This window comes from Ursus arctos, unplaced genomic scaffold, assembly GCF_023065955.2.
Source record: "Ursus arctos isolate Adak ecotype North America unplaced genomic scaffold, UrsArc2.0 scaffold_17, whole genome shotgun sequence".
NCBI classification, from domain to species: domain Eukaryota; kingdom Metazoa; phylum Chordata; class Mammalia; order Carnivora; family Ursidae; genus Ursus; species Ursus arctos.
Genome location: NW_026622841.1, coordinates 46,272,073 through 46,291,616, shown reverse-complemented (window position 1 = coordinate 46,291,616; position 19,544 = coordinate 46,272,073). Strand labels below are relative to the sequence as shown.

The 19,544-nt window shown below is 37.3% G+C and overlaps 1 protein-coding gene and 1 long non-coding RNA gene across 7 annotated transcripts in view; one reads left to right on the top strand and one right to left on the bottom strand.

Moving 5' to 3' along the window:
* RBBP8 (RB binding protein 8, endonuclease) overlaps positions 1-19,544 on the top strand; it is a 104,362-nt gene that overhangs the window by 4,279 nt on the left and 80,539 nt on the right. The window contains exons 1-3 of one of the 6 annotated variants that reach the window (XM_044382878.3): positions 13,798-14,202; positions 15,697-15,726; positions 17,010-17,216. In XM_044382878.3, coding sequence (XP_044238813.2) covers positions 17,108-17,216 — 109 coding nt within the window. In that variant the 5' untranslated portion in view covers positions 13,798-14,202; positions 15,697-15,726; positions 17,010-17,107. Of the gene's footprint in view, positions 1-13,317; positions 13,420-13,797; positions 14,203-14,298; positions 14,749-15,696; positions 15,727-17,009; positions 17,217-19,544 lie in introns of those variants that run through there. The other 5 variants (XM_057313199.1, XM_026496081.4, XM_044382879.3 and 2 more) reach the window with 5 other exon arrangements.
* On the bottom strand, positions 498-13,870 carry LOC130543937 (uncharacterized). The gene is made up of 2 exons (XR_008959722.1): positions 13,256-13,870; positions 498-6,146 (listed from the first exon to the last, which is right to left on the bottom strand). It is a non-coding gene; the product is annotated as an uncharacterized LOC130543937 (long non-coding RNA).

The window sequence follows — 19,544 nt, the reverse complement described above, 5'->3', positions numbered from 1 at the left end:
ATCAGGCAACATGAAGTTTATATGAGCAAGGAGAGGGGTAGGGTATGAGGATACAAAGGGGAGGAAGACCATTAGCAAGAAGGTGAAAGGAAGTGTTTGGAAAAATAAAGGTTGCCTTATTATGCAGATAGGTTCCTTAGGTAAAGGAGAGTCTCTTTTTTTTTTTTCTTTTTTTTTAAGTAGGCTCCTCACCCAATGTGGGGCTTGAAATCACAACCTTGAGATTAAAAGTTGCATGCTCTATTGACTGAGCCAGCCAGGAACCACTAAAATTTCAAATTCCAATCATCTATACCAAAGGAAGGAACTGTAGCATGGGCAGTACAAATTATACCTTACTTATGCCTCATATCTAGGTTTTTCAAAGACATTTCATATCTAATTGTATCTACTATTTTATATGACATCAGATTAGTGGGCCAAAGATTTCTATATGCTCTAACGCTTGTGTTCTTTCTAGTACTAATTGAATTATTTCTTCAGGGTTCTAGAATATGTTTTCTCCTCCAAAAGATTCTCTTCCGAATTAAATTTATTGTAGGTCAATATTAAATTATATTTAATTCTCTTGATAATAAATAATGATAGATTGAGTCCAAAATGTGTTGGGTGTAAGAAGGAAGATAGAATAGGATTTCATATTTCCTAAAAGTAATACTAAATAAGTGATACATTGATTAAAAGATGAAACCAATGAGCAAAGTTTACATGTGAGATATTATCAAATGTTATGTCAAGGGTCAAAAGGGAGTTCAGAATAGTGTGACATAACATTCTAAGAGCTTGCCTAACTAAATTTGGGTCAAGGAGGTACCTAGTTGGCTCAGTTGGAAGAGCATGTAATTCTTGATCTTGGGGTCATGAGTTCAAGCCTCATGCTGGGTGTAGAGATTACTAAAAAAAACAAAAAACAAAACCCCTTAAAGATAAATAAATAAATAAAGTTGGGTTGATGGCACATCTTCCAGTATGTAAATAAAAAGCAGGAAATAGATATGAATTGATATTAGAACCAACAAATAGATCCACTTATAACACAAACTGATCTTAGTGAGCTCTTGCAATCAATTTTAATTTCCTGAGAGATTTTTTTTAAAGATTTATTTATTTATTTGAAAGAAAGAGAGAGCGCGTGCATGGCTGGGCATGAGCAGTGGGAAGGGAAAGAAGGAAAGAATGCCAAGCAGACTCCCTGCTAAGCATGGAGACAGACATGGGGCTCGATCTCATGACCCTGAGATCAGGGCCCCAAGATCACAACCTGAGACAAAACCAAGAGTCAGACACTTAGTGACTGTGCCAGTCAGGAGCCCAAAACTGTTTTTCTCTTTAAGTGAAAAGCTTGTATGTAGATGGTACACCTAAAGACAAACATACCACTACACCAATGTAGCTCACTAATTATATAATATTCTTATTAAAACTATTTTATTAGATACATAAACAATTTAGCTTTATTTGACTACTCATTAAATTAGTGTTCAATTTGCATATTTATTTTAATGCATTTAGAGTGGATATTACTATAAATAATTGAAAAGAAGGCAGGGAGTAACATAAACTTAAAATATTTCTTTATAAGGGCACCTGGCTGGCTCAGTCAGTAGAGAATGCAACTCTTAATCTTGGGGTCATAAGTTCAAGCCCCACATTGGGGCTTGAAAAAAAGAAGAAGAAGGAGGAGGAGGAGGAGAAGGAGAAGAAGAATAATTTTTCAAAATTTCTGCATAAAATAGCTAATTTCAATAAATCGGCACTAACAACCAAATTTGCTATGGATCAAAGACTAGGAAATAGAAAATGCTATAGCTCATCCTTAAAGACATACAGACTTAAAAGTAATCAAAAAACTATTACCTTAGAAGTTATGTATTACTGACAAAGTGAAAATATAACGTGCATGGCAAATTTTTAGTTTCAAAGTTCTATCTTAAGTCTATTCCCTTGAAGGTTCTCTGCCTATCGTTACTACAATGATTTAGATTAGGAGTGAGAAACACTTCCCTCCAACATGAAAACATTTAAAATCTAATGAATTTCTAAATGAATCTTGAAACATTAAGAAATACGACATCAGTAACTATGTAGCTCGCCGTACAACATATACAGACATGGAACAGTATTACAGAATTCTCTGATGTGGATCTTCATAAAAAATTTACATTTAACATATACAGGTCTAAATTTGGAGGGCAAGGTCTCCTAACTAAAAGTAAATGGTAAAATCTTAGTCACATCTTTAAAAATATTAATATCGTAACCAATTTTCAATAATATAATAAGTACTGAGTGGTAAATGCCATCTACATAGCATTTTAGTGAGCTGTAAAATTCTGCTCTAGTCACTTTTCAAGCAATTGTTTAACAAAATTTAAAACAAACACATGTTGCTTGGTCTAAGTACACTATTTTTTAACTACAATACTGAACTACCACTGGGACCTGGCTACAGGCCATTCAGCATGAAAACCTGTCAGTTCATTCCAGCATGACTGTATCAGTCTCTTTTCCCACAGCTTTACTTGTTAAGATGTGAGTGTTTACATCTTTGAGATGAATGGCGTGTTGTTCTAGTTCCACCAATAAGTGTAAATTAAACACATCTAGCATAAATTAAATTCTCAGTTCATTGGTACCATAACAAACCACATGTTTATATTAACGTTAAAGGCAAGTAAGTAATACCAAATCAAATTTCTATAGAGGAAGAGCACAGTGACTCTGAAATTAAAATTGGGTTATCTTTTTAATCTGACTGCCCAGTCTGTGGTTTATTAGCTCAGTTTATTAGAACATGTGATTAATGGTATCCTGATACTAATTCAGTCCCTGTGGAGTAAATTGGCTTTCATTTATTCCATAGTCACAGATTATCCTCAGCAGCATTATCACTGTAATAACGTATCAATGCTTCTCAAAGTGTAGTCTGTGGAGTATCTGACTCATCTAGAGGATGCTTATTAAAAATGCAGATTGCTGAACTCCATTCTAGACATATCACATTAGAATCTCTGGTGGGTAGATTCTATGAATCTACATATTTACATATTTTCCAGATTATTCTAATGTCCAATAAAGTTTGAAAAGTGGCAAGATTCTCTTCCCTATAAGAGACTGAGCAGGAGTGTATAAGTTCCTTCAAATCAAACTGTTATCACTATCAGAAAAACAGTCTCAAATGCACGAGTTCAATCAGTCTTGGGTCATACTAATATCCTTAAAAATTACTGCATACAATTCATCTGACTGTCCCACCCACACATGCAAACTTTCAAAAGTTAAATTTTCTTTTTTTTTTTTTTTAAGTAATTTCTATGCCTAACATGGGGCTTGAACTCACAAACCCAAGATCAAGAGTCACATGCTCTACCAACTGAGCCAGAAGGTACCCCCAAAAGCTAAATTTTCTATTAATAACTTAAAAATAGTGAAATGCACGGGGCGCCTGGGAGGCTCAGTTGGTTAAGCATCCAACTCTTGATTTCAACTAAGGTCATGATCTCAGGGTCCAGAGATTGAGCCCCGCCTCAGACTCCATGCTCCATGGGGAGTCTGCTTGAGATTCAATCTCTCTCCCTCTCTCTCTTTCCCCCTGTGCCTCCCTCTTGCATGCACTCTGTCTCTCTCTACAATAAATAAATAAATCTTTAAAAATAAAAAATAGTGAAATGGAGATCTTTTTTTTCTTTTTTTTTAAAGTAGGCTCTACATCCAACATGGGGCTTGAACTCACATCCCTGAGATCAAGAGTCACATGCTTTACCAACTGAGGCAGCCAGGCACCCCTGAAATGGAAATCTGATGTTTAACCTTTATCTCTTAGTGTGGGTTCCCCATGGAAAACAGAGCCTGAGTCCTCCAGATTATATGCAAATTCTCTATTTGAGAAGTCATCCCTGGGAACAAGAACTGGGGTTTAGAAGAAAATGGGGAGGGAGGGAAAGGCACTCTGGAGTGCTTCCTTCAATACACGGAAACGGGGCTCAATCTCAGGACCCTAAGGAGCCATAAAGCTGCCTTAGGTCTGCCTGCCACAAGGTGAGAGAGAAGCATTTATCCACCAGTTCTGACTTCCGTCAATTAAGGGTTGCCTCATAAGGTTGCTCATTTCCTCACACTTTCAGGGGGTGCTTCTGTTTCCAAAGGCCTCAGAGAAGCCCCCAGGCAGAAAACCAGGTAACGGGCTGTCAGGTTTCACCTTCATGAATCCAGCTGCCACTGGAATGGCTAAAGCAAGCAGGGTCCAAGAGGTGTCCAGTACCTCACTATCATAGGACAAATAGGATCAAACTGCTTTTTCCTTAATTGACCAATATAATTTTAACTAATACACTATGCAACTAAAATAGATTTTCTGAGAAATGAGTAAAGCAATTTCAAATGGCAAGCGAGGAACTTTAGCTTATTTTTGTCTGATGTATTTGATCCATTCCCACAAAACCTGAGATGCACTGAAACTTGATCTTTTGTGAGAAAGGTATTTTCTAATAAACTACATTTCATTTCCTGAATTTGGCTGCCAATTTTTAAAGGGCCAGACAGCACCAAATGAACATTTAGGATGTACTCCGTAAATAGTTTTATGTCCAGTATTGATCCAAACGCTTTATTGTGTAGTTTACATTGCTAAAATTATAGTAAAAATAGATCGACTACATTGGACCCTCAAGTAACACTTCTCATTATAGCAAAACACAGAATTTTGAATAGTACAAGTTTGTGTTGGACTATGTCCAAGAGGGTCTGGTTACAAGAACTAATTCATTATAACCTTTATGTGATCTTGGAGCATGGCTCTGAAGAATACATTAGAGGAAGGCTCTAGTCAAGTAGATTAAAAACAGAAAACTGAAATAGCCAGTTATGTGCTTTACTTAAGTAAATATCATATTTGTTGCATAATTATAAAAACTTAGCTTAGAGAAAATGAGGAAGAAATAGGTATAAATAAAAAAGAAATCTAATTAAAAGCATATCATCTTTTTGTTTAACTTGAATTAGGTTAAAATCAAATATCTGAGTTTTTAAAAATAACTCTCTCTTAGTGGTTAAATTAGCTAACGAATTCATAAGGGTGAAATAGAAAAATTGGACTGAAAAGGGCATAGAAATAAAAAAAAGTGAGGACACATACTGTTGTACAAAGGCCATTAAGAAGAGATACTATTTTCAGAAGGAGTTATCAAATATACTCAGATCTTTACTAAATTAGCTCAGATCACAATCAACTTGATGCCAACACCCCTTGCACCTGAAGCTGAGTAGATCATAAATCTCTGTTAGATAAATAATTTCTTACAACCACAAATTTCTAAAATACATGAAGAAATTAGTTTCTCCTTTTTATACAGTTTTACAGTTGGGCTAGATGATTTTTAAAGTCCCTTGGAATATAACAGAAATAACACCAATATAATAATTCTATCCGACGTATTTAAACTTGATTACATGAATCAAGTAAGATATGTAAAAGCACTTAAGTTGTAATTTACTCCCTTCTATAATTATAAATGTCTCCATTTTCATAGCAATTCAATAATTTCACTATAATTACACAACTAGCAATTGAAGAGATCTCTCTGATAAGCTGTACTTCTTAAATCTATCTACTATTAACCACAGTTTCTTATACTGTTTGGATATACTTATAATCATTCAATCCTGTCAACAATCTTGTATGCAAAATATCCAAGGTATATATTATCTTTATATCACTGATAAACAACTGAAGCACAGAGAAATTAAATTACTTGCTCAGTAGGATTATTACTAAAAATTAAAATTCATTCAACAAATTAGGTGGAGCTACTGCTGATTTCCCACTGTGAACCTATACAAATATATTATTACATACTTAAGTTTGCAGAACTCACGATGATTCCCCATAGCAGAAACTCTGCACATGCCTTCTGTCTGGAAAGCCTTCTACCACTCTGCTCCCAAGAGGCAAGTTGCTTCAAACTTCTATGAAGCCTTCCTTAAGAAATTTCACATATAGGGGCGCCTGGGTGGTTCAGTTGGTTAAGTGTCTGCCTTCGGCTCAAGTCATGATCTCAGGGTCCTCGGATGGAGCCCCACGTCATCGGGCTCCCTGCTCAGTGGGAAGTCTGCTTTTCCCTCTGCACCTCCCCCTGCTCGTGCTCTCTCTGTTAAATAAATAAATAAAATCTTTAAAAAAAAAAAAAAGAAATTTCACATATATTATTTTCATTCTTATAATAATTCCTTTGGACACAGTAAGTATCAGTATTCTCATTTTTCAGTTGGGGAAATAAGATTTGTCTAGGAAACATGCAGATTATCAGAGATAGGGCTAGAGCTTAAATCTTAAATCCTGGGTCCTGTCTCCAGCTCAGGACTTGCATTATACTTCAGGCCAGGAATATGTCTATATGCTATCATCGATGTAGAACATAGTCAAGAGTTTTGGAGCACTCCCTGCTCTGATCCCTTCTGAGATAACAACATAATTCAAGACCCCTCCAACAATTTAATTTTAAGCTTACAACATGGAAGAAGCTAAAACTTAGGGCTGGGAAAGCTAGTACAAACACTTTTGCTAATTTCATTAAAAGTCAATTTATATTCATCTCTCAAATGTCCACCATTATAAGACATGTAAAAGAACGCATGTGCCATAATTTCTACTAAGTACAATCATTAATGCAAAAAGTCTACAAAATGAACTGAGATTGGTTCATATAGTAGGTACTTCACTCCAACCCTGAGAGAGCCCAATTTATTTTCCTTTTCTAAATTTTGAGACTTACATTGCTATCAAATTTTAAAGTCCTTTTAGTGATCTCGTATAAGTTTTCTGAAGTAAGTAGAAAATGGACCGGGACTGCAAATTAGCCTGTAGGTAATTTTTTTGATAGGTAAAATTATTGATCAAAATTCAGAAACTTTATTTGGTTATTTTCTCAAAAACAGTTTCTAAGTTAAAAAAATAGAAAAGCACAGAATAAGCTTTATGTAGATTTTATTATTCAAAAATAGCATCGTGTACTAAAAAGAGCATAGATATAGGATTTATAGCCAGAAAACTGGGTTTGGAGTCTTGGGTCAATTTACCTACTAGTTTGTACATACAGTGTTAGTCAAACCACCTAATTTCTCAACCTGTGTGAAAAGATGAAAACTGTAACTGTTCTACCTTTAAGACACAGTGATTTTTAGATTCAAAGAGAAGATATGTAGGAAAAGTAGTTTGTATTTTACTATAGCTAATTGTTTTGAATCCATTTCCTATCAGTATTAAACAAACCACTTCTCCACTCACAGGGAATTTCAGAGTAGTATCAATTAAGTCAAAAAGCACAATCCTTTTATGGCTTATATTATCTATACCAAAATATTCTTTAAAAATAATTTAGATTGGTCTGTACATAGTTGTGAAGGAAATACTCTTGACTACAAAGAGTCATTTAAATCTTCCCTTTTTTATTAATGTATATTTCAAATACCTTAAAGCTTCTGACCATATTATTTATCACCCAAACCAGGACATTTTTTGAGAGTAAACAGGAGCCCTATTAATAATTAAACCAGAACAATAGATATTAACCAGACCTGTTGCTGGTAAGCCAAGGGATATGGTCACTTTAGATACGAAGCATATTAGGTTTGTCTTAGAATCCTAAATAATCCACAAAAACAGTCACCAAGGGGGTGAAGTGAATTAAAACATAATTTAATTTCTAATACTTCTGACTATAACTTAAGTAAAATTGACTAAGTATTGGCCAAAACTGAAGGTCTCCTCTAAAGAACTAAATTTTGAATGTAAACCATTTTTGGAAAGGTAACTATCAAAGCTTCCTTAACCTTAGACTGACATATGGATTAGGAAAAGCAAAAAGCTGGCATTTTAAGCAAAGTCTGTTTTTCTCAAACATAGTTAGAACAGAGAAAAATTGAGAAACAAAGTCTGTCAGTGTGTTTGTAAACACATCTGTAATTTGTGAGGCATGAGTACATTAAAGATCACAACTATTTGTCAGGATTGAATAAATTCATCAATTCACAGATGGAAAAAATAGCATGTAAGATGTGAATTATTTTTTTAAAAGTGGACAAATCAATGAATATTAAATGTCTTAGCTCTTGTGAACCTACTAAGGAATGCTTTAATTAATAGAGTCCAACTGTCAGTGACTTATTCCTACAGTTAATCCTTCATAATACTTCCCATTTACATTACTGTATGTAAATATTGTTCCCACAGCTTCCATCATGGTAGCATTACACACATATATACAGAATGCGAGTACAGTACTAGATTTACTGGATAAAAATGTAAATATTAGTTTTACAAGATTCTCAAAATAAAATCCACTTTTCTATTCTACAGTCTTAGTGATCACTCTTAAATTCTCTTATCAGCTCCACAGCACTTAAGCTTTGAAGTTCTTATAAATGTCAGTGTTAGGAGATGAGACATAAGGGCTAACTAACAAAATTCCTGGGCTTCATAGACCTATATGCATAGGTATGAAAGGTTGCCAAGCAGCCACTATATTATAAAATGGTTGACCTGGAAGAAAAGAAGCCCCTTTCCATTCACAATAAATCATTTTGCAGTAACGGATCATTAGCATTCTTGATCAGCCTTCCATCAATTTAAACCTAGGCAACTAACCAAGTATAGAGCATATTGTGTAGTGTATAGAAATCTTTATCAAATATAGAGATAGTTCCCAAATTGGACAAATTATATATCTAATAAAACTTCACCCATTACTGACGTGAAATGAAGTAGCTAAGTGAATGACCATTTAAGACTGTCAAAATAAAAACTGTAATACTGATATCCTTTGTAGAATGTTAAATACATCTCTTAAAACAATTATAAAACTGCTCAACCCAACTAGAATCTTGCCACCATCAATTCAAATCATAAACAAAACATTTTGGCACTTGGGGCAAGATCACCAACTGATACGTACTCTTACCCTAAACAACACTTAGTAATTACTGTAAACAACTTAAAAAACTAAATCAAGTGTTCAAGTTGACACAAATGCTGACAGTTAACATAATTTCCTTTTGTCTCAAAACTTCTTTTCCCTCTTATTTCTCAAACAGCCTTTTGTCTTGTTCTTAAAATAGTTCTGACTGTAGACAGCTCACCCTAGTTTACTAGTAATGTGTGTGTTCATATTACTGGACAGTATTATGTAAATAATCATAACGGGTTTAATCACTTTTAAATTTTTTGCCTGGGGATACAGGCCTTCAATGCTGGGTGGGAGGAGAGGAATGGGGAGTGGGAAAGAGATGAGAAATGCCCAGCACAAACAGCAGAAATAGCCTAGTCTAGGAATCAGTTATCTGTGTCCTAGTCCTAGCTCCATCCTGGTTCTTCAGGTAAACCATGTAACCTCACTTGTTCATTTGACTTTCATTTGTTCATTATATATGCTGTGCTAGGCCTGTGCTGCCCAATATGGTAATCACTAGTCACATGTGGCTTTGAGCACTTGAAACACAGCTAATCCAAATTGAGTTGTGCTGTACTCATGAATAATTTTTTTATTGATTACATTTAGACAATGGAGAGCCACTGAAGGGTTTTAAGCAAGGAAATGCCAGGATCAGAAATAATGGTTTAGATTTCTGGCAGCTGTGTGGAGACTTCATTAAGGCAATGAAGACTGGAAGCAAGGAGTCTGTAGTCTCTGTAACAAATATCAGGGCCTACACAAAGACATAAAGGAATGGAAAGGAAAGCGCTAATTCAAAACTATTATTCAGGAGATAACACCAATATAATACAGTGATTCACTTGTCCTGACTCCATGGAAAAGGATTTGATTTTATTCTAAAGTGATGGGAAGATCCTGGAATGTTTTTAGCAGGGCAGCATCTTGTTCTGACTTCGGGTTTGTTTTTTTGTTTGTTTGTTTGTTTGTTTGTTTTTAAGATTTTATTTATTTGAGAGAGAAAGAGATCGCGCGTTCCCATGAGCAGGGGAGGGGCAGAAGGAGCCGCAGACTCCCCCACTGAGCAGAGAGCCACACACAGCTCAATCCCAGGACCCCGAGATCATGACCTGAGCCAAAAGCAGACACACAACCAACTGAGCCAACCAGGCGCCCCTGACTTTGGTTTTAAAGGACTACTCTGACTGCTGTTGGAGAATACATTGTAAGGGATAAACAGTGGAAGTAGAACGATAGTTGACTTAAAAAAAAAAAAAAAAAAAGAGGCTATTGCAGAAGAGGTTTGAGATGCTGGTGGCTTGGCCCAGGGTGGCTGCAGAAGAGGTGGGGAGAAGCAACCGGATTCGAGTTACATTTTTACCTGCAAAAAGGTATTGCCTAATTCACAGAGTTAAGAAAGGAAAAGGTAAATGCAGGGAGATCACACCTGTTGACCCCATCTGTCCTGTTTAACCTGGAGGCCAGGGTATCTGCTGAGTGAGAATACTGTACAAAAGCTTGAGGTAAATAGTAGAAGGTCTAGAAGACAGCAAAGGAAACAAAAGCAGCTGAACGAAGGCTATTTTAAGAATTAATTGATGCCCTACATGAAGTTTGAAACCACGTAAGTTCAGTGATATCAGTCTAACCTGCTATGTGATTATCCCTCTACAACCCTCAGCTACCCAACTGTAGGAGTAAAGCAGATTGTAGAATCAACAAAAGTTTTCAGTTTTAAAATGATTTGAGTTAGATGATTTTAAAATTCCAAAATTCTATAGTTTTAAGAATCCTAGAGTTTTCACTGCTACCACACAATTTTTCTTATTGTGGTTAAATGTGCAAATGTACATAATATAAAATTTACCATTTTAATTATTTCACCACACAATTTTTAAGTTGAGCACCCTAACCAGGGGCCTCCAATGAGTTATAGGTATGCTAGGACATTAAAATTCCAGCCCTCAAGGGACCATTGCTGACCCGGGGGTGGGGGGGTGGGGGAGTGTGAAGTTCCAACTTCTGCTGCCTCTGGATGGAAGAGCCTTATCTTTTTATTACAATACATAATACAAATATTCATTTTCTAAGCATTGAAAAAGTTTGGAAAGCATTGTTCAAAGCCATAAAGTTTTCTCACATATCTTTAAGACCTCATAAATTATTCTACCACGTGGGGCTTAAAGCTCCCATTGGGAGACAATATCTATGAGTATGCCCACCATTTCCACAGCTAAAGTGACCATCATAAAATCTCACATGCAGAATCTAAAGAATTTTGAACGGATTCAAAGATTTTCTCCACTTACATAAAATATACTAATCCTGCAAGGGATTCTCAATTTATTCGTTTATCCACACAGTATTGACTTTATGGCAGGCACTGAGTTAGTTTCTGGAGATAAAAAGGTGAACAACAACAACAAAAAGGTAAACAAGACGTGGTTTTGACCTCAAGAAACTTAGTCTAGCGGGGAGAGAGAATTAATTAAATAATTAAAACTAGTAAGCACAAGATGGGAAGGTACATGGTGCTATAAGAGGATCTAATAGAAAAGACTATTAAAACAAGATAAAAATATTAGTAAATAGCTAGGCAAAGGGCAGAGGTAGGTTTGGTTCATAATTCCAAGCAGAAGCAAAGGCAATGCAAAGACCTAGGAGACACTAAAAGGTCAGTGAGGCCTGGAAACACAGTAAGGGCAGTTCAAAAGGGCTATCTTCAGAGTAACAATAAGCCACTGAAAGATCTAAGCAGCCATTATCGGATTTATTTTTCAGAAAGATCACAGTAGCTACAGTGTAAAGTGGTCTCAAAGTGGGTAAAATTTAAGGTGGGAGCAGGAAAAAATATTAGATTTCCATTTTTTCTCATCCTTTTAAAAAATGTCTTTGTAAGTCGAGACTTAGCTCAGAAGTACTAATAAGGGCTTTTTTTCGGAGCACATACTGTACATCTAAACACTGTACCAAGCAGTTTACACGCACTAACTCATTTACTCTTCATAACCCTGTATGTTTGGTACTATTATCCTCATTTCACAGATAAGAAAAAGAGACAGAGAGGTTAAGAAATCAGTCTAAGATCACGTGGTAAGGAAGTACTAGAGCAGGATTCAAACCCAGGAAGTCTGTCTTCAGAGCTTGACTTATCCATTAGACAATATACCGTTTTTCAACAATACATGTACACAATTTATCTTTTTTTTTTTTCTTAAGTAAGCTCAACGCCCAACGTGGAGCTTGAACTCATGACCTCAAGATCAAGAATCACTTACTCTACAGACTGAGCCAGCCAGGCACCCCTATTTTTTCTTTTACATGTATACAATTTAAATTTTAAATATATGCATGAATTGAGAATACTCAAATTTTTTTTCTGAACACCAGTGAAGAGAAAGGTTTAGGTGGGTTTGTTGGGTTGGGTGGATATGGAAAATAGACTAGCAGACTAGGTAAGAGAAAGTGCTATTTTGGAATACGGTGGTGGTGAAGGAAAGAAGGGGATTAATTTGGGGTATATTTGGTAAGGAAAACTGAAAGGACTTGGTGATAAATCGGATATGGGGATTAAAGGGGAAAAAGGTGTCAAGGCTAATTCTTTGGATTCTAACTTGTATAAACACATTCATTGGACAGTGGAGGGCAGAGGCCAGAGCAACAGGTTAGGTCAATTTGTTCTCAGTTTTTCTTTGGACCACAAGGACACTGTTATTTCTACGTACTATTAAATGACAAACTGATTACAAGTTCTTTCCATTTATAACAAAACTATTTCCATTTTAAACATTTATACAAGGAATTATGCCTGTGTTATTATTAGAAATGGCAATTTTTCACCCATTTTCTTTAAAAGTATTATGAATGAAGTCTTACAAAGTTTGGAAGCAAATGATAGTTACTATAATAGGGTAATGAAGATTCAGCAACCCTCTTCCCTAAAGAAACCAATGTTCCTATAGCATTGCTAGAATGGTACAGAAACATCCTGCTGGGTGCAATTCCAAAGCAGTAAGCTCTCATAGCCATCCCTTAACATCGGGAAGGAGTGGAAAAATTACCTTTACAGTTTGTATTTATGATTTCCTAAATACTATTTAACTTTTAAAAGTTCATAACACTTCCTCTCAGATCTTTTAAGTATACAGAAAAGTACTGAACTGGTTTAAAAGATACTGTGATTCTAGCCTATTCTGTTTATTTTCAACTTCATTTGCAGACCTGCTAAATGCTAAAACGCTTCTTTTAGAAATCAATTAAGAAAACATACTAACGTTTTGAACGTTACAAACAGCTACAGGAAGTGTTTATTTTTTAAAACATTAAATTACCTAATTTAAAGCTTGTTGTTCCAACAAATTATGCTGGTCATTCTGATTCCGTCTCATTTCAGGGTCCTCAGGAGAACTTTCCACTTAACCTCAGCAAAATACACATCCTTTTGCTAACATGGCCTCACCACCCAGTGCTGTCCGGTCACATCACTAAACTGCAGGTAATAGCTACAAGGCAGAAACTACGTTAAGACTGATCCATGTCCATTCCCTCATCAGTTAGTTTTAACTTTCCATGTGGTACTGGCCACTCATACACGCTTTCCTGAAATGTGCTGAAGTCAGACACACCAAAGGCTTGAGGTTCCCCAGACAGGGAAGCTTGCGCTTTCTCCAGGGCATCTCAACAAAATGCTGTGGCCGCCGCCAGCTCCCGGAGCCGCTCGCGAACGCGCAGAGGCTGGCGCTCCACTCTTCAGTCACAGCCCTTGGCGTGGGGCCACACCGGCTACCCCGCTCCTCCGCGAGAGGAGTGCGGGGCACCGCCTCGCTGCGCGGCGAGAAGAAGGGGCGTGACGCGGCGGGAACTCCCGCGTGACGTCCAGAGGGCTCCAAGGGGGGCGGGTCCGGGCGCCTCCCAACCCGGCCGGCGGCCCTCGGGCCCTCCCCCACCCCGGAAAGCGCGGGCCGCCCTGAGGGGCCGGCTTTCCCGGAGGGGGTTTGGCAGATTCGTGAGGGGAAGAAAAGCGAGTGGCTGCCTCTTCACAGCCCCGGAGCCGTGTCTGCTTCTCCTCTGGGGCTTTCGAGAATCTCTGAGGCAATCTTGGAAGCCGTGAATAAAGAGTAATCTCCTTTCCCCAATCCGAAGCGGTGGGTCGTAGCGGCTACTTCCGGTCTGGAGCTGCCGGCCGAACTTAGGCGTTTGGCGCCTGAGTTGTGGTAGCCCTGCGGCTTCTGGGACTGCCTGAGGGAGCAGGCTGGAGCCCGGCTAAACTCGGCTGGAGGTGAGTCGGAGGGAGGACGAGCTTGCGCTCCCCGTGGTTCTTTGGTCTCCCGCGCGGGCTGACTCGCGTACCGGCGCCGAGCCCGCCCCGCGCATGCGCCGAGGGGCGCGGTGCGCGCTTCCCGCGCCAGTAGCGCTGCAGGCTCTTGGAACTTTGGGTGACGGCGGAGCGCGGGAGAGACTGGTGGCTACGGGTCCTGGGATGGGAGCCTCTGGACCCAGTCAGCTTTGCTCGTAAGAGGACCAGCCCGAGTCCCTATTCGTTTATCTCCGGCACCTGTGTCACTCCAGACGCGGCTCTTGCCCTGCCTCTGTGAGAATATGTGTGGTGGGTGCGACAGGAAAGAAATATTTTACTGAGGACTTTCACTGTGGTGGTTTACACTGCTGAAGGATGCACAGAAATGTATTAAATTATTACAGACCTTTGAGCCCGGGATGCATCTTGAGACACAAGTGCGCATTTCTAAGAAATGAAGGCACATCACCGTACATCGATAACGGTTCAAGCCAAAAGAGAGATTGACAAAAGTGCTGGGCGTGCAGGGTAGGTTGGAGACGGTTTTGCGAGCCAGAATTTGCAAGTTTAGTGTTGTGTTGGTAAATTGTTTTTATGTGGAAAAAAGTTTTTTGGTTTTTTTTTTTTACTACCTCTGAAGATATATTTCAAAATGCTTGTTTTACACTATTGGTTTTAAGCAATTTAATACTATGCAATTTTAAATTATCCATTAAAGGAATTAAAACTTTGTTTTTTAAACTATTACTTAATAGAAATAATTATTTTTCTTGGGCTAAAGCATTTTGTAGTTAATTAGCATCACTAGAGTCCCCTCCCCCACCTCCTTACCCCTGCCCTCGTGACATAGTGTGGGACCTAATTGTATGACCTTGGGCGAGTCACTTAATCTCTTAAGCCTGTTTCTCCAACTCTAAAATGAGATTAATAACGGTAGCTGTTCTATAGAGTTCTCAAGATTTAGTTTTAAAAAAATGACTGTAAAACAACGGTATCTGTTACATGGTAAAACAACCAGTGGTGGCTTTCGTTGACAATAGATAGGCCTATTATCTTTTAGAGTTAAGAAATAGTAGAAGGACGCCTGGGTGGCGCAGTCGTTAAGCGTCTGCCTTCGGCTCAGGGCATGATCCTAGCGTTATGGGATCGAGCCCCACATTGGGCTCCTCCGCTATGAGCCTGCTTCTTCCTCTCCCACTCCCGCTAGCTGTCTCTATCTCTGTCAAATAAATAAATAAAATCTTTAAAAAAAAAGAAAGAAAGAGTAGAATTCAGGCCTCTTTGGAAATAAAGCTATATTAATTCATGCACCCAATCGCTCTTTTAAAAACTGTAGTATCGAAATAATAAATGTACACAAGAGAGAGACTAGAATTACGAACTCTGTGACAGACCCATCCATTACCCACCTTCAGTGATTGTCAAAGTAGCCCTTCTTGTTTCATTTCCTTACCCAACATTTCTTGTTTATTTTAGCTGGAGTATTTGAAAGCAAATGCAGAACAGGTGAGTTTACCTGTAAACATATCAGTATATAACTCTTTAACAGCTAAGGACTTCTTTTTTTTAACATGAGCACGTTATCATACCCAAGACAATTAAAAATAATCCCTAACATTATCTAAAATCCAGTACATGTTCAGTTTTCACTGATTGTCTCAAAAAAAGCCTAAATCACAATTTTTAAAAAAGCTTAATAAAAGGGTATTTTTGCAGTATTTCTGTAGTGCTTGTCAAAGTGGCCTCAGTCACAATCTCGTTCCTTTAGAAATGTAATTGCTGGGGTGCCTGGGTAGCTTAGTGGGTTGAGCATGGCACTCTTGATCTCAGAGTTGTGAGTTCAAGCCCCCCATTAGGCATGGAGCGTACTTAAAAAAAGAAATGTCATTGCTTATTTAGCCTTATCATCAGAGAACTTGAGAAATGGTTTGTAAGAGACACTGAAATCAGTTTGGGCACATTAGCAATGATAAGGCATTGGCTAAAGAGCCATATGTGAGATTTAGTAGACCTGTTAATTGTTCGACTTTTTTAGTAGTAGCTAGTTAGTGGTTTCAGCTTAAGGACACATATTAAAATATTTATGAATCCACTTGAACTTCGTAGTATCCTGTTGCTTCCTTTGGGGGCTACACAAGTAATAATCATTTTACCTCTACTCTGAGAGGGGGACAAAATAGACTTACCCTTTTTGCCTTGTTACTAGACATTTCTGTATTCATAGGTCTTTGCTGTGCCTGTGTCTTGCTCACTTATTTCTCCTATTAGGAGAAACGTATTCAAATCTTCAGGTGTATTAATCACAATCATCTTTCTTGCTCTTTTACAAGATTTGTGCTCCTATGACTATTAAAACGTGTCTGTATATTTACGTGAATATGTTTAAGTCGAGTATTTCAGAATGTTTTCCATTTTTTTTGCATTCCATATCAACTCAAAAATTTAACAAGGAATAAATTATTTTAGAATGGTGAATCAATCGGTACTGAGTGTGAATGACTACAAACCTCTCAATAGCAGGATCATCTCAACTTAAGTAATTACTTCTTTCCAGGAGTAATAAGAGAAAGTTTGCCTGAAAATTTAGCTTAACTAAGGCCCAAATAACTGAAATCAGGGTTCTCGTCATAATCATCTTGACTTCCCATCCCCCGGATTCTCAAAGTGATTGACTGTAGGTAAATAAGGAAAACCTGAGAAGAGCTGGCTAGTAGGCTTGAAGGTATCCTGACTTCAAATTACATACGTATAAATGCAAAATTCATTTATGTTGCAATCTATCATTTCAGGTATTTCAACTGTTGAAGACAACTTCATACCTATATAATGTAACAGAAAAAGGTCAGAAAACATTAGGCAAGTAGAAGTGTGGAGCATATTAAGCAAGATGAACATCTCTGGAAGCAACTGTGGAAGCCCTAGTTCTGTAGATACATCTAATGATTTTAAGGAACTTTGGACAAAACTAAAGGAGTATCATGATAAAGAAGTACAAGGTAAAATCTTTTTTAAAATACTTATAGCAGTATTCTACTGATACTAATAGCGATAACTAACTTTGTGTGACAGTTCAGAGATCTCATTTTTAAAGGACGTTTATTATAATTTTTTGTGACTCAGTTTTGGTTGAGCTGTTGCTTTATAAACAACTACTGTAGGATGTAGTACTTGCACAATTTGTAGTTATTTACTTACGGTAACGTGTGGTGGTGTAGTGGAAAGGGCATAGAAATTGTTGATTGAAGACCTGGATTTGAACTCTGGATTCATCTATCTATTTGCTCTATGATCTCAGCCAAGTTATATAACCTCTAAACTTAATTTTTTTCTGTAAAATTATTTGCAGGATTCTTTATAGACTTTGAGATGCTACTTAAGTTATTCTCCAAGCCTTTGGGAATCTTTACTACCAAGCACTGAGATAGAAAAGTGAATGGCAGTTTGCCTTCAGAGAGCCTGAAGTCTAATAGCGATAGAGTTATGTAAACAGATAATTACAGTATAATGAAATAAGAGCCAAAATGTTTATATGAAGTGCAATGAGTGTACAGAGGATTCAGCTATTATGGTTGGAATGAATATATAAATATTATTTGGGATTGTATTAAAATGCACTCCATATAAAAGAATCTTCTATTAAAGGTAAACTCAGGGTTGGATATTATCTATCTAATTCTGTGACTTTAACGTAATACATTTTCCCCATGCGTGGGAAATGCTTGGTATTACATTTGTTTCTTGCTGCAACTATAGGTTTAATAGTACAGTGCTTTATGGCTTTCACATTATACTGGGGTGCCATTTAAACATGATCTACCTAAATCTAAAGTATAGTACGTGGGTCTGTGATGGAACTTTCCTGTGGTAAATGTAGTTTCTGGCAGAACCTCATCATAATGGACTCATCATTAATTAATGGGTTCTGAAACATGAACCCCAGTATTCTTGCACGCCCCAGTGTACTCAGGAGACACTTATTCAAGGGATGCACTTACCATATGCCGTAACTTGTGAATAAGAATGAATCATGTATAGTTATAGTTCTAAGAGATTTTGTAGTATACCATGTTATCTGGGAACATACAGGAAGAACAGGGGTGCCTGTGAGATTTACTGTCAGACCAGACTTTACAATTGAATGAAGTGTAATTAGCCAAACAAAGAAGATGGTGGGAGGAGGGGAGGGAATGTTTTAAGTAAAGAGAACAGTATGTGCAAAGTTTGGCAGTTAACAGCTTGTTTTTAATCAAAGGAACTGTAGACTGGTTGGTATAGCTTACAGAGGGAATGAGGCAGGAGATGGGAGTTTATTGGGCAGGTAGATAGGAGATGATGCTAAAAAGGGAGATAGGCTCAGATTATGTAAAACATTACTATGCTGAAGAGATTGTTACGCTTTGTCTTTAGGATTTAGTCTAAAATTTTCATCTTGAGTGCCTTCTATTGCTTGGGAGTAGTGCTATGTTCAGAAAGAGGTCATGTGATGCACTTGTTTAATCTGAGTTCTGGATGGAGGCTGCCATCTAAGAGGCCATTCGAAAGCCATCTCACCACTCGAAGTTGGTGACCTTGTGCAAGTTATTTAACTTTATAGTGCATCAGATTCCTTATCTATAAAAGATACTATTAATAGCTATGTCATACTGTATTAAACAGTTTCACATATGTAAAGCATTTGGGAGGGGTTCTGGCACATAGTAAACAATGTATGTGTTTGCGATCATGTGTTAGATATTAGAATGCTAGCCTTCTAAAGCAGCACCATTATGCCTGCTGTGGACCGTCCCAGCTAGATACAATGAGATACTATAAAAAAGTAACAGAGGTTTCACATACTGATTCCTTTTATTTTCCTCTTTATGATTTTTTAAACTGCTAATTTCTAGAAAGAAACAAAAAGAATGGTGAAAGTAAACATGAGAAAACTTAAATGGTTAAGAAATCTTAGAAAATTCTTACTTTCTTTGTCTTTTTGGCAAGGGGGAGAATGGGAATACTTACATTTAAAAAAGTGTCATGAAATATACATACAGTTTTTCATCTTATTTTCAGGTTGTACAGTTCAATGGTATTAAATACATTCATAATGTTGTACAACCATCACCACATCCATTCCAGAGCTCTTCATCTTGTAAAACTGAAACTTTTTACCTATTAAACAATAACTCCCCATTTACCTGCCTCCAGCCCCTAGCAGCCACTATTTCAGTTTCTATCTCTGTAATTTTGACTATTCTAAGTACCTGGTAAAAGTGGAGTCATACAGTATTTGTCTTTTTGTGACTGGCTCATTTCACTTAGCATAATGTCAAGGTTCATCCATA